The 13850-nt window shown below is 47.4% G+C and overlaps 2 protein-coding genes across 2 annotated transcripts; both read right to left on the bottom strand.

Annotated features, from left to right (window-relative positions):
* Positions 1–1339: 1339 nt before the first annotated feature.
* LOC311031516 (keratin, type I cytoskeletal 50 kDa-like) lies at positions 1340–4103 on the bottom strand. Its single transcript, XM_084037840.1, has 7 exons — positions 3641–4103; positions 3300–3382; positions 3028–3184; positions 2586–2747; positions 2342–2467; positions 2032–2252; positions 1340–1501 (listed from the first exon to the last, which is right to left on the bottom strand). Exons 1-7 carry the CDS (start codon positions 4067–4069, stop codon positions 1399–1401), a joined length of 1281 nt encoding a protein of 426 aa, XP_083893966.1. The 5' UTR covers positions 4070–4103; the 3' UTR covers positions 1340–1398.
* Positions 4104–6269: 2166 nt separating this feature from the next.
* LOC311031515 (keratin, type I cytoskeletal 13-like) lies at positions 6270–8628 on the bottom strand. The gene is made up of 7 exons (XM_084037839.1): positions 8161–8628; positions 7805–7887; positions 7565–7721; positions 7315–7476; positions 7052–7177; positions 6743–6966; positions 6270–6451 (listed from the first exon to the last, which is right to left on the bottom strand). The coding sequence occupies exons 1-7, from the start codon at positions 8611–8613 to the stop codon at positions 6346–6348; spliced, it is 1311 nt and encodes a 436-aa protein (XP_083893965.1). The 5' UTR covers positions 8614–8628; the 3' UTR covers positions 6270–6345.
* Between the last annotated feature and the right edge of the window lie 5222 nt (positions 8629–13850).

Below are 13850 nucleotides of genomic sequence, written 5' to 3'. Positions count from 1 at the left end.
TATATATATATATACACACATTGTATATTAAGAACATGTAACCAAAAGAGGAACATCCCCCAAGAACAGAGAGGGAGAGAAAAACAAACAGGATAAACAAATAAGTAAAATTGCGGGTGGTGTTTTAATAAGCAGACCAGCTGGTTGAGCTGGTTCAGAGTGCTTCAGGGGCCTGATGGCTGGATCACCTGGTCTGGCAGCAGGACTCTGTAACCTGCTGTCAGTCGGCCAGCCTCCCTTCAGTTATCTGTTCAGCTTTTAATGAAGATAGAAATCAACGACGACTCGGCACCTTTTTAAAGTTGAAGGCAAAGAGTAACACGTGACGGAGGATTTAACGAAGCGTTTCTAAGGTTCAGTCAAAGATTCAGAACATCAGTTCAGAATCTGGATTCTAAGACAACTCTGTCTTCGCATGAAATTAATCTAAACTAAACTCTACGTCACCATGGAAACATATTTCTCTTCCATTAGATCCAAGTAATTTCTTAACGTGCTTTGTTTTACGTCCTTTAAACTGGGAACGTTCGGCCGTCTGAGGGAGCACATTTATTGTTGTTGTTGTTGTACTTCATATTACTATACAAGTCCTCCAGCGTGGAACGCATCATCACGTCTGTTCTTTGTTTTATCAATACAAAATGTGGACACTGACGCCTTCCTCGTCTAATATCAAGATCAATAAATTCTGAAGACATTACAGTTCATACATACACAGAGTTGGTAACTATGGTTACCGATCAACTTTTACTCCAGAATGTTTTTGCAGATGATGTTAGTCCTTATTTAAGTAAAGGGATTAAAAACTGGGCTGCACGGTGGTGTAGTGGGTAGCACTGTCGCCTCACGGCGAGAGGGTCCTGGGTTCGATTCCCGGGTCGGCCCGGGTTCCTTCTGTGTGGAGTTTGCATGTTCTCCCCGTGTAAGCGTGGGTTCTCTCCGGGTTCTCCGGCTTCCTCCCACAGTCCAAAGACATGCAGGATGGGGATAGGTTCATTGGTGACTTTAAATTGGCCGTAGGTGTGAATGTGAGCGTGAATGGTTGTTTGTCTCTACATGTCGGCCCTGTAATAGACTGGCGTCCTGTCCAGGGTGTACCCTGCCTTCGCCCAATGATAGCTGGGATCGCCTCCAGCCCCCCCCCGCCACCCTGAATACAGGATAAACGGTAGACAATGGATGGATGGATGGATTGAATACTTCCCCCACTACGACATATATATATATATATATATATATATATACATACAACAATTTAAAATAATGTAATAATCTACACAGTATGCTTAACTAAATGTTTTTGGTACAAGTAGTAAAACAAAGGAATCCCAGACATATGTCGGTTCTTCAGTAGTATTTTATTTGTGTTTCTGAGAGCGGCAGCAGACGTTCATCGTCTCACTTCTCACTTTCATGGGTGACTTCTTCGTCGTCGCTGACTTCTTTGGTGTAGATCAGAACTTTGGTTTTGGTGGTGGTGGTGGTGGTGGTGGTGGATGGGCTGCAGGGACAAACAAACACATTTAGTTATATAAATATTTATTTAATCTTTCAATCGTATATTTTTGAATGTCCTCATTTTGGAATGTTATTGTCCGCATATGTAAATATGTAATAACCAGTTCTACCAGTTTCAAACCCTCAACAGACCTCTGAGGTTGCTTTGTTCTTTATACTATATATAACAGATTTACTGAAATCTGTATTTCTGGTTGTTTGTTGTGTATTTTCTTGTCATTCTGGTTATCTTTTAATGTTATGGAGTTTGTGTGTTCTAAGATCATTTAAAGACACTTTTAGACTTTCTTATAATCGTATCTTGGTGAATCATAATTTTGATTAAACATTTTTTTATTATCTAGTATCTAATGAAAATGAAATTACTGTTATCTACTTTGTCTAAAATAGTCTTCCATAATCATGAATTTACATTGTAGTCCTAAAAACTAGAAGAGCCTTCTATATCTGCTGGGTGTGTTTGACGTGTGAGGGTTTAGATCTCCCAGTATGATCCCAGTATGGTTCATTCACCTGAACAGCTCCCCGTCCATCAGCCTCCTGTACTCGGCGATCTCCATCTCCAGTCTGGTCTTGATGTCCAGCAGCATGTGGTACTCGTTGCCCTGGCGCTCCAGGTCGGCTTTCAGGTGGGTCAGCTGTTCCTCCAGAGCGGACACCTGCCTCTGGTAACCCCCCAGCATGTTGGCATAGCGGCCCTGGGCGTCGGCGAGGGTTCCTTCCAGAGACGCTTTCTGATACGGAGGAGAAGTGCGGAGTGAGGAGATTTCCAGACGACGTTGATTTGTGTGAAAATAGAAAACGTCAGATTGTAGAAACCCACCATGCTGAGCTGTGCTTGGAGCTCGATCTCCAGGCCTTGCAGCGAGCGTTTGACCTCGGTGACCTCGGAGCGTGATGACTGAAGAGTCTCTGTGCTGCTGGCGACCTCCTTATTAATCTCATCAGACTACAAAACCAACAAAAAAAACAAAATGTCAGGAAGCACATCTGAGATAAATCTGCTCACCCTGTATGCAGATGACACTCTACTGTTGACCAATCACGAATTAGGTAACATCGCTCACCTTGGCCTGGAACCAGACCTCCAGCTCTCTGCGGTTCTTGCTGGCGACAGTCTCGTAGTGTTCTCTGATCCCGGCCATGACGACGGACAGGTCCTCTTGAGGGGCGGCGTCCACCTCCACGTTGACCTGGCCTCCCACCTGGGCCCGCAGGGCAAGCAGGTCCTGAAGGAACAAGAAATCAGATGATGATGAAGGCAAACAATTTATTTTTAAATCATTCAGCAAGACACAGTTTTTGTTTGTTTTCTTCTTCATGTAATTTTAATTCCTCTTTTGACGGATCTTAAGACAAAATCATCAGTTTGAAGTTGTTGGACTTTGGACTAAATGAAGATTATGTTCAATTTTAATCCAAGAAAGACATTTTATTGGTTGAAATTCTTCCTTTTTAGCTCTAACGAATGAGATTGGATAGTAGTTAATTTTGCGGTTTTGTGCCCACCTCTTCGTGGTTCTTCTTGAGATAAATGAGTTCCTCTCTCAGCGCTTCGATCTGCATCTCCAGGTCCGATCTGCCCAGAGTCAGCTCGTCCAGGACCCTCTTCAGCCCGGCGATGTCGGCCTCCACCGACTGACGCATGGCGAGCTCGTTCTCGTACCTGCAACAAGGATAAAATCAGCTGCATCAACCGAACACGGAAAGTGCAACGAGTTATTCGACTTCACAAACAATTCCTAATTATTCATAATAAGAAGAAAATCGACATCACTCACTTGACCCTGAAGTCGTCAGCAGCCAGCTTGGCGTTGTCGATGGCCAAGTAGAGGGATCCGTTTGTTCGGGTGGCAAAAAGGATCTGAAACCAGAAGCATAGAGTTAGGCTGTGTACCTTTTATTTGATCTGAGGAAATATAAAAGATACATTTGAAATAAATCAGAGTATTATAATGCAGATGAAAAGTCTCCTCTTTAGTTTTACTGGTTCATGTAAACTACAGCTGGAGGCTGTTCCTGGGTCAGCTGTGTTGCTGAGTTTGGCCGCAGGCCGTTTTCTTTCACACCACTCCTGTCCCTCTGCTGCAGTCTGAAAAACCCAATCAGAGCCTGGTCTCACCTGGTCCTGCACCTCGCCCATGGTGACCTTGTAGGCGGCGCAGTCATGGCCTTCAGGTTTGGTCTTGTTCTCCAAGAACTGTCTGATCTTCATCTCCAGCTCGCCATTGGCCAACTCCAGCTTGCGGACCTTGTCCAGGTAGGTGGCCAGACGGTCGTTCAGGTTCTGCATCGCCATCTTCTTGTTGTCGGAGATGTCTATGGCTTCGGAGAGGTTGAAGCCGCCACCGGCAGAAAACCCTGCACCGCCACCGGCAGAGTACCCTGCACCGGCAGAATACCCTGCACCAGCAGAGGAGAAGCTCCTGGGAGCGCTCATGCTGGAGATGCGGACTCCAGAGCCTCCGGCGCCGCCGTAAACGCTGGGGGCCCTCATGGAGCCGTACCGGTTCCCACCGGAGAAGGTGACGGAGCGAGCGTAGGAGGTCATGGTGGAGGAGTCTGTCTGCTCTTAGGTGGAGAGGAGAGAAGTGAGGCAGAGTGCGGTCTTAGCTCCTTTTTATCCTCCGTAGAAGTGAGGGAGGGGTTCAGGGTCCGACCCACTACAGAAGCTTCAGGGCTACAGTTCCAGTGGGGAGGATGACAAACACTGCAGCCAATCACAGCGAGACTCTGAGGTCTGTTGCATAACGGGATCAGGTCCAGAAACAATGACATCAATCACATTGTTTGCTCAAGTGCTCTGTGTTTCTGTTGACTTGATGGAATCTTCCCTTATCTAATCTGGCTCAGGTTTTTTAGCTCCAAAGACCCTCGCCCCCCTTCTATCCTGCTGGATTCCTCTCTGCAGGTCCAGACCTGTCAGTGGTTTCTGAGCCCTGCAGCTCCATGGCGCCCCTATCGCTGCTTTTATTGTGAAAGCAAACAAAGACTCTTTATTCAGGCAGTACACTCTCTGGTTTTAAACTCCAGAGCTGGTTTACACCAACAACATGGGTTCAAATGTGATCCAGGTCACATGAACTTATTCAATTATCCTCATCAGACCAGGTCCAATCACAGGAATCTCGTACATGAAACCAACAGTTAAAGTATTTAATTTCAGACTTAGAAGAAGAAGAAACCGGATACTCGTGGGGTTTAATCCGCAGGTCTGGATTATATATTTATGTGAACCATCCTGATGCCTCGATGGGTTTTACGAGCCGCTGTTTGAAACTGGGCGTCGCCACGGTAACCAGGCTCCCGGTGTTGAAGATTAACTCTGACTGACGGGGGAGTTTCGGTCTCTGTGTCTTTACTGCTGGACCAGTTTCAGACCTGGACCGGTTTCACACCTGGACCAGTTTCAGACCTGGACCGGTTTCAGACCTGGACCAGTTTCAGACCTGGACCGGTTTCAGGAAGCATTTTTCTTGATTGTTTTTCTTCTCTTATTTTAATGTTGATGTGTTTTATTTTCACTCCCTTGAGCACTTTGATGAAGTTCATTATTATGATTATTATCCTCTTTGTTGGTCTTTGTACTTCTACATCAAAGTAAATATTCTACTTTTACTTTGCAGATTTCAGATTACTCAAACTAAAGATGAATTATGATGAATAATTGGAGATTATTGATTGCATCAATAACAATATCAGATATATTCTGAATAAGAGTGTGTGTGTGTCACCTTTCTGACACTGTGTCCGGGGTTTAGTGACTTCCTGTCGGACGCCAACCGGCGGGAGGAAGTTGAATTTGTTCACCTTTAACACTCAGGAAGCAACGACACTAACTGATCCCGGACCTGCTGGATGGACGACTTCAGCTGAGGACTAAACGCTGTCGTACGTTGTGCTTCGTTTGGTCTCTGGTCTGGTGTCAGTCTGGCATCCTGGGGACTCAGTGTTCTCAGGAGGTCTTGGCGTTCTGAGGGGGACTCAGCATCCTGAGGTGGACTTGGCTTCCTGAGGGGGACTCAGCGTCCTGAGGAGGAGTCGCTGTCCTGAGGGGGACTCGATGTCCTGAGGGGGACTCAGCGTCCTGAGGGGGACTCGGCGTCCAGAGGGGGACTCGATGTCCTGAGGACTCTGCCTGACTCCAGAGGGGTCTGCGGCTTCGAGTTTTCAGTTTGTAGACGCAGCAACAAACTGTGTTTACTGACAACGTTCCTCCCTGTTGGCGGAAACTCTTCTGGGACCCGTTCCTTATGGTTATTGTTGGTTTTATTTATTTGAGGCCAAACTGTCATTTTACAGGTGTTTTTTGATCGGGGCGGTTGGGCTAAGATGCTAGCAGTAGCTTTCAATTGTTGTCATAGCAACGGCAAACATCTTGTGTTAGCGGAACCAAGCAACTTGTTCATATCGGCTATATATATTTATAAAGTGGCAATAAGCATCAACATCATCACCCTAAGGACCTTAACGTTGTGATGTATTACCGGTAGTTAGAAAATAAATGCCTACCTTCATGGGAAGTTAGCTAGCATAGTTACTGCAAATTTGCCACTTTATTACGGGGGTTTTTTCTACACTGGCCCTAATATGGCGTTGTACTCGTTACACGTTTTATTTTAAATATTTATTAATTTCATTAATTGTGACACACTTTTAATAACTGTATTTTTAAACATTTAGAGCAGCAGCGCCTGGTGGCCATTAGAGGAACTGCACCCCCCAGTCTGAACAGAAGACAACACACAGCGTTTTATGGTGAAGCACCTCGGCAGACGTTTATTTGGTGTTCATGAGTGTGAGAGCGCCTCCTGCTGGTGCTCAGGTCTACCCGACGACCTCGGTGGAGGAGCTCACCACCCTCCCGTCTACGATCTCCTCCATCACTGTGACGATCTTGGTCCTGGAGGTGGAGGTGCTGGAGCTGGTGGAGCTGTTGGAGAGGGACAGAAATAATCATCAAGTTTAATTTGGTTTATCTGCCGAAAAGATATGATTTTTTTTTATTACAATTTTAACATTTTTCACACGATTTGAGGCGATAACGAGAAGATCTCAGACCTGAACCACTTTACACTTTACGCTTACGTGTTGTGCGATATTTAACCAAAACCTGACGTTGCCATGGTTACAGTTACATTTCATAAACCAAGAATGGGATCCCACATGTGTGTTCAGGACATTTCTAATAATAATAATAATAATGAAGGTTTGCTCTTCCTACCTGCTCTGGCCCTCCCCGTCCAGCAGCCTCCTGTATTCAGCGATCTCCATCTCCAGTCTGGTCTTGATGTCCAGCAGCATCTTGTATTCCTGTCCCTGTCTCTCCAGGTCGGCCCTCAGCTGGAGCAGCTGCTCCTCCATGCAGCTCACCTGCGTCTGGTACCCGGACAGCATGTTGCCATAGCGGCCCTGGGTTTCAGCCAGCGTAGACTCCAGCGACCCTTTCTAGGGGGGGCAGAGTGAACTGGTTCAGTTGGTCCCGGACCCGACGGGGGCCGTACAGAGGGAGAGGAAGAGGGGCTGGACTCACCATGCTGAGCTGGGACTGCAGCTCGATCTCCAGACTCTGGAGAGTCCGCTTGATCTCTGTGATCTCCGATCGGGACGTCTGGAGGGTTTCTGTGTTGGAGACGACTTCTTTGTTCAGCGTTTCTGTCTGTGGACAAGAATCACATCACAGACCGGACCATCACAGACCAGACCAGACCATCAAATCAAATCACAGAACAGACCAGACCATCAAATCACAGACCAGACCAGACCATCACATCACAGTCCAGACCGTGACCTTACCTTGGTTTGGAACCATGCCTCCAGTTCTTTCTGGTTTTTGGCTCCGATGGCCTCGTAGTGCTCTCGGACCTCCTCCATGATCTTGCTGAGGTCCTGTCCTGGAGCGGCGTCCACCTCCACGTTCACCTGGCCGCTCATCTGAGTTCGCATCGCCAGCAGCTCCTGCAGAGACCAGAGAGAGGGCAACATGAACCTCGGACCCCTGAACCTAAACCTGGTTTTGTTGACTGAGATCAGAGTCGCCACAGACCTCCTCGTGGTTCTTCTTGAGGAAGATCAGCTCCTCCTTCAGGCCCTCGATCTGCATCTCCAGATCGGACCGGCTCATCGTCAGCTCGTCCAGGACTCTCCTCAGACCGGCGATGTCGGCCTCCACCGACTGACGCATGGCAAGCTCGTTCTCGTACCTGCAGACGACAACGTGTTCGTTTCTGACGGAAGCTCGAAGCAGACGGACCGGCGACTACTTTCTAAACAAACGAAAACTTACTTGACCCGGAAGTCGTCGGCAGCCAGCTTGGCGTTGTCGATGCAGAGGTAGATGCCCCCGTTGACTTTGGTGGCGTCCTGGATCTAAGAGAGCGGGAGAGAGAGAGAGGGAGAGTCTTCATCCATAGAGAAACCAGCTCATCTTAAATGTCTGTCCCTTTTTGGTTTCTGATTTTATGATTTATAGAGCAGCTTAATGCTGAATTTGAATCAGAGCAAAGGTCAAAGGTGATTAAAGGTCAAACCTGGAACATAACAAACTACTATCTTAAGATTAGACTCCTTTATCAGAGGCTACAGTGTTTCTACTTCTCATCGGCTGATTAAACTTTCACATGAACACCAGGTGGGTCTTACCTTCCCCTGCAGCTCTGCGATGGTGACGTAGAAGGCGCTGTAGTCCCTGGTGCTGGGCCCGACCTTGCTCTCCAGGAACTGTCTGATCTTCAGCTCCAGCTCTGCATTGGCCTTCTCCAGCGCCGCCACCTTGTTCAGGTAGGTGGCGAGGCGGTCGTTCAGGTTCTGCATGGTGGCCTTCTCGTTGGCAGAGATGTCTACGCTCCCGCCGCCGCCAGCAGCAAACCCAGCACTGAAGCCATACCCGGCACCACCACCACCACCACCACCACCTCCTCCACCTCCTGCACCATAGCCGAAGCCACTACTGCCGCCGCCGCCGCCACTGCTAAACAGGGAGGAGCCGCCAGAGATTCTGACGGAGCCTCCTCCGGCGCCGCCGTGCATGGAGCTGCTGCTGTAGCCGCCGCCGTAGCTGCGGGAGCCCGACATGCTGCTTCTGGAGGAGAACATGGTGATGAGTCGCTTTGTGCTTCAGGGGGAGAAGTGAGGAGTTCAGGGACACGCCGATTATTTTATGCTGTCAGATGGAGGGAGGAGGGAGACACCTGCTGCTGCAGGTACGTGGCTCTGGGTGTGTCTGGCTCCGCCCCTCACCTGCACACTCACCTACACATTAAATGCATGCTCACCTGCACATTAAATTCACATTAACATGTACACTCACATGCACATTAACATGCACGCCCACATGCACATTAACATGCACGCCCACATGCACGCTCACCTGCAGGTTCACGTGCACATTAACATGCACGCTCACATGCACAGTAACATGCACGCTCACATGCACAGTAACATGCACGCTCACATGCACAGTTACATGCACGCACACATGCACCGTTACATGCACATTAAATTCACATTAACATGTACACTCACATGCACATTAACATGCACGCCCACATGCACGCTCACCTGCAGTTTCACTTGCATATTAACATGCACGCCCACATGCACGCTCACCTGCAGGTTCACATTCACATTAACATGCACACTCACATGCACATTAAATGCACGCACACATGCACATTAAATGCACGCTCACATGCACACCAACCAGGTTCCCTCAACCTAGACCCTGACCAGGTTCCCTCCATCTAGACCACAGCTGGAGGAACCAGAATAACGTATTGATCTGTGATTTAATATCAATAACCAGATGAAAAGGATTCTGAAATAACTCCATAATGATGGTGATCAGTAAAAAGTGCTGAGTCATGCTTTGTTAGGTCTGCAAGACCACAAGATAACTACTTTTAAAATGTTGGTTTTCTGAATGGAGCCTGGTTGTTGGATGCTAGGCTATGCTAACATTGTAGCTGCTCCATCAACACTCATTAACAATCATATGGGTTCATGTTACAAACACAGAGTTCGTGTCAGTTTAATCCTTCAGTGTTCTCGTGTCAGAACCCGGCAGATACATCAATGTATTGAGCAGGAAGATAAATGCATCCTGCAGCGACTCTGTGTTTAGTTGTGATGATGGTGTGTTCTGGGCGGTGGGTGTGACTGCGTGGTATTCTGCTGCAGGCATGTTCCCATCGTGTGCAGTTGCTCAGCCTGCAGGGCAACGCCAGCTATGTGCAACGCCCGCCTGCTCTGTGTTTGTGCAGCAGGTGGAAAACAAACTTCATTTATTTGGTTTTGAAAGGAACAAAAACAACAAAACCTGAAGAGGTTTGATCAGGTGATAACAGTAAAAATGCGTTATGGAAACACGATGCACGCTGACAAACAGCTCTACTGTTCTAAAGGTCACAGTCGACGTTATACACTGAAATCATTCTGATCCCTCTGAATACTTTTCTACGGGAGAATCTGTTCAGACCAGCTTGAACCAGAATCACCCCGAGACCCTCTTCATCAGCTCATGTGGCTTCACAGCGTCGCTACCAATGCAGTTAGCTACTTACCCAGAGCCGTGAAACCAAGTCCAGACCAGCAAAAACCTCCGGTTCTGAAGCTGAAGGTCATCACAGCTGCATTCTCTCTGCTAGCCACCAGGGGGCGACTCCTCTCTGGTTGTATAGAAGTCTATGAGAAAATTGTCCTACTTCTCTCTTGATGTATTATCTCAGTAAACATTGTAAACATGAGTTTCTGGTCTCAATCTCTAGTTTCAAGTCTTCTTCAATCCAGCATGATGTTCATTTAGTACATTATGGTCCATTTAGAGTCCACCAGACCAGAAAGCAGGGGATGCTTTAGGGGGCGGGGCTTACCTGCTAATTGACAGGTCGCTTCCATACTACTAATGCTAGTTAGCTACTAAGATAACTTAAACACTCAGCTGTGAAGTTGACCTTGAATTATAGAAGCTAAGATTGTTAGCAGCTTCAGACCAGAATCCACAGAAACACAGGACTTTCACCCAGGAGACCTGTGTCCGTGTTATGTTACATAGTACGTTGTAGTGTTCTGGTCTCCCAGTCTGATAGGAGACACCAGGGGGGTCTGATGAGGCTACCCCGATGTGACCAGTAGTGATGAGAACCTGTTCAGGAGTCCTGCTGGGTCCTTCTGGACCACGTTTCAGGCCTCGCTGCTCTGTTTGCTGCTCAGCCAGCAAAGACCAGAGGCCAAGAACAACCTTCACGATGTCCCGCCTCCAGGACCGTCGAGCCAGAACAGACATAGAACTGTTCTCAGAGGTCATGGTGGTCGTTAGTTGTTGCCATGGTGACACACCCAGTAAGGCGGTAAGGTGATGTCATAGCTCAGCAGGAAGTTAGCTAGGTGGCTAGTTAGTTAGATAGCTAGTAGTTGTGTCCTTTCAGTGTGTTCACAGCGAGGATGTTAAATGTTCCTGTCTGTCTTTCTGCTTCCTAACGTTACCCTCCACTGATGGTCTCTGCTGGGACCCTCGGGGGGTCCAGGACTTGACGTGGTCTCTGACCCTCCTGCTCTGTGACCTGGGTGAGTCTTTTCTGTGGATTGGTCTCCTCATTTCCACCAGTCAGCTGCTTCAGAACAAGCCCTGACAGGAAGTTGGCATCTATGCTGTTCAGTGACTGACAACTATTGTCTCACACACACACACACACACACACACACACACACACACCAATCCCCTCCTCCGCCTCGGGGAGACCCGCCCCGCCCACCTACCCCTACTGCCCCCCCCCCCCCCCCCGCCTACATACCATACCCCCCCCCCCCCCCCCCCCCCCATGAACCTTTCAAACATTGTATAACACAGTGGGCGGGGCTTATAGCCTGCAGGTACACAGGTGTGTCTCAGCTTTAACAACGCTAAAAGGTCAATAAAGCAGAAGGAGACTTCAGTGCTAAAGTTTAAAACAAATTTGTTATGTTATGTTTACAAGAAAAGACATCCTCAGATTTTAAGGGTGGTTTTTTTCTAAATGTGGAGACAGAAGGCTGCGTTGTCGTGGTTACGGCTGTACTCCGTCGGTAAAACCCTGACAGGTTTTATCAGCAGACACACAGCTGACGGCTTCCCTTCTACATGAAGTGTAGACCAGACTGTAGCTTCATCATCCATGGGGATTGTTAGGCTCCAAAGGACTGGAGGTCTCGAGGACTAGAGGTCTGGAGGACCCTCGTTCCTGTAACGTAGGAAACACTGAGTTTCTGTTATTATGCAACACGACCCAATTTAGTTTTTTGTTCAAACAGACGGATTGCTTTAATGTCTTCCTGTCTTTCCAGAGGAGAGTGATGGACACACCGAGGCCTGCAGGTCTGGGTTCTGCAGGTCTGGGTTCTGCAGGTATGCGCCTGCAGGTGATGCAGCCTTTAAACAGAAGGTCACATTCTGTCAGGATACGATCACATGTCTGAAGTCTGATGACCTCCAGCAAGTCATTCTACTCAGTCTTCATCTGTTTAATCACGTTTGTAACCATTATTAGATGAAAGAATCATTTAAAAATACAAGCTGAGCGTCACGTTGACGTCCTAAATACAACAGAAGTCCTCGCAAACGTCACATAGTTGATCTGGAACGCATCATAGATATGTTCTGCAAATCAATGTAGTGCAGTAGAACGTAGTACAAATACCTCAACATTATGCTTAAGTTCAGTACGGCAGCAAGTATTTATTGAGTCATAAAAGATGACATGAATATGAAATATGACGGGTTCCTCCTCCACTTCAGGGTGTGGCAGCGTTTCTTTTAATCACAGCCGAGCTGCTCGTAAATCCTCTTTTATCTGATCGTATCCTGTCAAACGTCTTCTCACGCAAACCTCCCCGTAAAGCTTATTTAATAAACCCCCCCCCCCCCCCACCAGACCTCCAGGTCTTTACCATAAAAGGAAATGTCAAGGTGACTCTCAGCTCAGGTAAAGCTGGTTCCAGCTCTGATTCCAGGTCTGGTTCTGGGTCTGGTTCCAGGTCTGATTCCAGGTCTGGTTCTGGGTCTGGTTCCAGGTCTGGTTCCGGGTCTGGTTCCAGGTCTGAACGCAGACCATCATGTGTTCCAGAGGTCTGTACTAGGAAGCAGGTTTTGGTGCTTAGCAAGTTTTCCGTCCCACGGCGCTGGTTCACTTCTTACCGGGGTATATCGCCATGGTAACTGAAGCTGCTCTGGAGCAGGTTATGCTCCTGATAAGAGAGCATAAGTAGAGAAAAGCACTGCCTACTGACCAATCCACCTCTCTTGAAGATGGCATCAGTATTTGTAAAAGATCCCGTGGAGCTCGGTGGATCGTGGATCCTTATATGAGAGATCCAGATTCTCATCTATCTGTGTCCGCTCCTCCAGCCTTATGTTGCCGTGGCGACACGTCGGGCGGTGACAGACTGTATCATCGCACTGCGTTTCTTTGCCACGGGTACGTTTATGTATGCTGTGAATTATGTTTTATATTTATTTTTGTATTTTAAACAAAACATTTTATATTGCAGCTGAAAGAATGAGGCTGATATAACACCACGCCAGAAGAATACATCTAAGCAACACATACATTACTTTTTAAAGTCATTTTTTGTCCCTTTTGGAGAGAGGAGGGCGTGAAAAGGGCCGCGGATACCCTGGTATGTTCTCTGAGGAGGGCGGGCTTCAGGACCAGAACAAACATGGCCGCCAGGCAGCCAATCACCACCACCACCACAGCTAGGTGAGCAGCATTCTGGTTTCCACCACAGCGGCTGACATGCAGGAGCCAACATGTTGCTTCATGTGAGCAGCAACATGTTAACATACCTGAGCACAATAAGAACCGACAGCAGATCAGCTTCTATTCATCTGCTGCCAACTTCCTGCAGGCGGGGAGTGAAGCTCTAACAGATCTGCTCTCCCCGTCACACGCCGGAGGGTTCCTGCAGGCCGCACATGTTCACACACCCGCTCTCTGCACAAGAGTTTTGACCAGATTTAGTGAAATGTGTCTTTATCTGCTGAAACAAAGACTTCAGCTCCGTTTGTAACGGAGATGAAGGTTATAATATCTGGTCTTCTGAGCCGTTAACATATTATGGTCTGTGTTGGAGAAAACACAGAAAATGCTCCACTTTTGAGAAGTTGCATTTTTATGCCAAACAGTTTTCACCAAATTTAAGTAAAATCTGTGAAAAATAAATTTCCCCTCAAATCTCCCTGCAGGTTAAATTGTTAATTTGAGCATTAAAACGTCCCAGCAGGAAACCACTGCCTATTATAATGTAATGATGTGATTATTATATTATTAGATAATTATATATTATTATAATCTCAA

The sequence above is a fragment of the Eutrigla gurnardus genome, assembly GCF_963514095.1.
Source record: "Eutrigla gurnardus genome assembly, chromosome: 20".
In the NCBI taxonomy this organism is placed as follows: Eukaryota; Metazoa; Chordata; class Actinopteri; order Perciformes; family Triglidae; genus Eutrigla; species Eutrigla gurnardus.
Note: the sequence above shows the minus strand (reverse complement) of the source record. Positions and strands in the feature narration are given on the sequence as shown.

Excerpts from the sequence above, each read along its gene's own strand:
- LOC311031516 (XM_084037840.1), bottom strand. The coding sequence starts at position 4,069 with ATGACCTCCTACGCTCGCTCCGTCACCTTCTCCGGTGGGAACCGGTAC. Across the intron at positions 3,383-3,640 it reads TGGGCGAGGTGCAGGACCAG|ATCCTTTTTGCCACCCGAAC; the intron begins GTGAGACCAGGC and ends TTCTGGTTTCAG. Across the intron at positions 2,253-2,341 it reads TCCAAGCACAGCTCAGCATG|AAAGCGTCTCTGGAAGGAAC; the intron begins GTGGGTTTCTAC and ends CCTCCGTATCAG.
- LOC311031515 (XM_084037839.1), bottom strand. The coding sequence starts at position 8,613 with ATGTTCTCCTCCAGAAGCAGCATGTCGGGCTCCCGCAGCTACGGCGGC. Across the intron at positions 7,178-7,314 it reads AGGCATGGTTCCAAACCAAG|ACAGAAACGCTGAACAAAGA; the intron begins GTAAGGTCACGG and ends TCTTGTCCACAG. Across the intron at positions 6,452-6,742 it reads GACGGGGAGGGCCAGAGCAG|CTCCACCAGCTCCAGCACCT; the intron begins GTAGGAAGAGCA and ends CCTCTCCAACAG.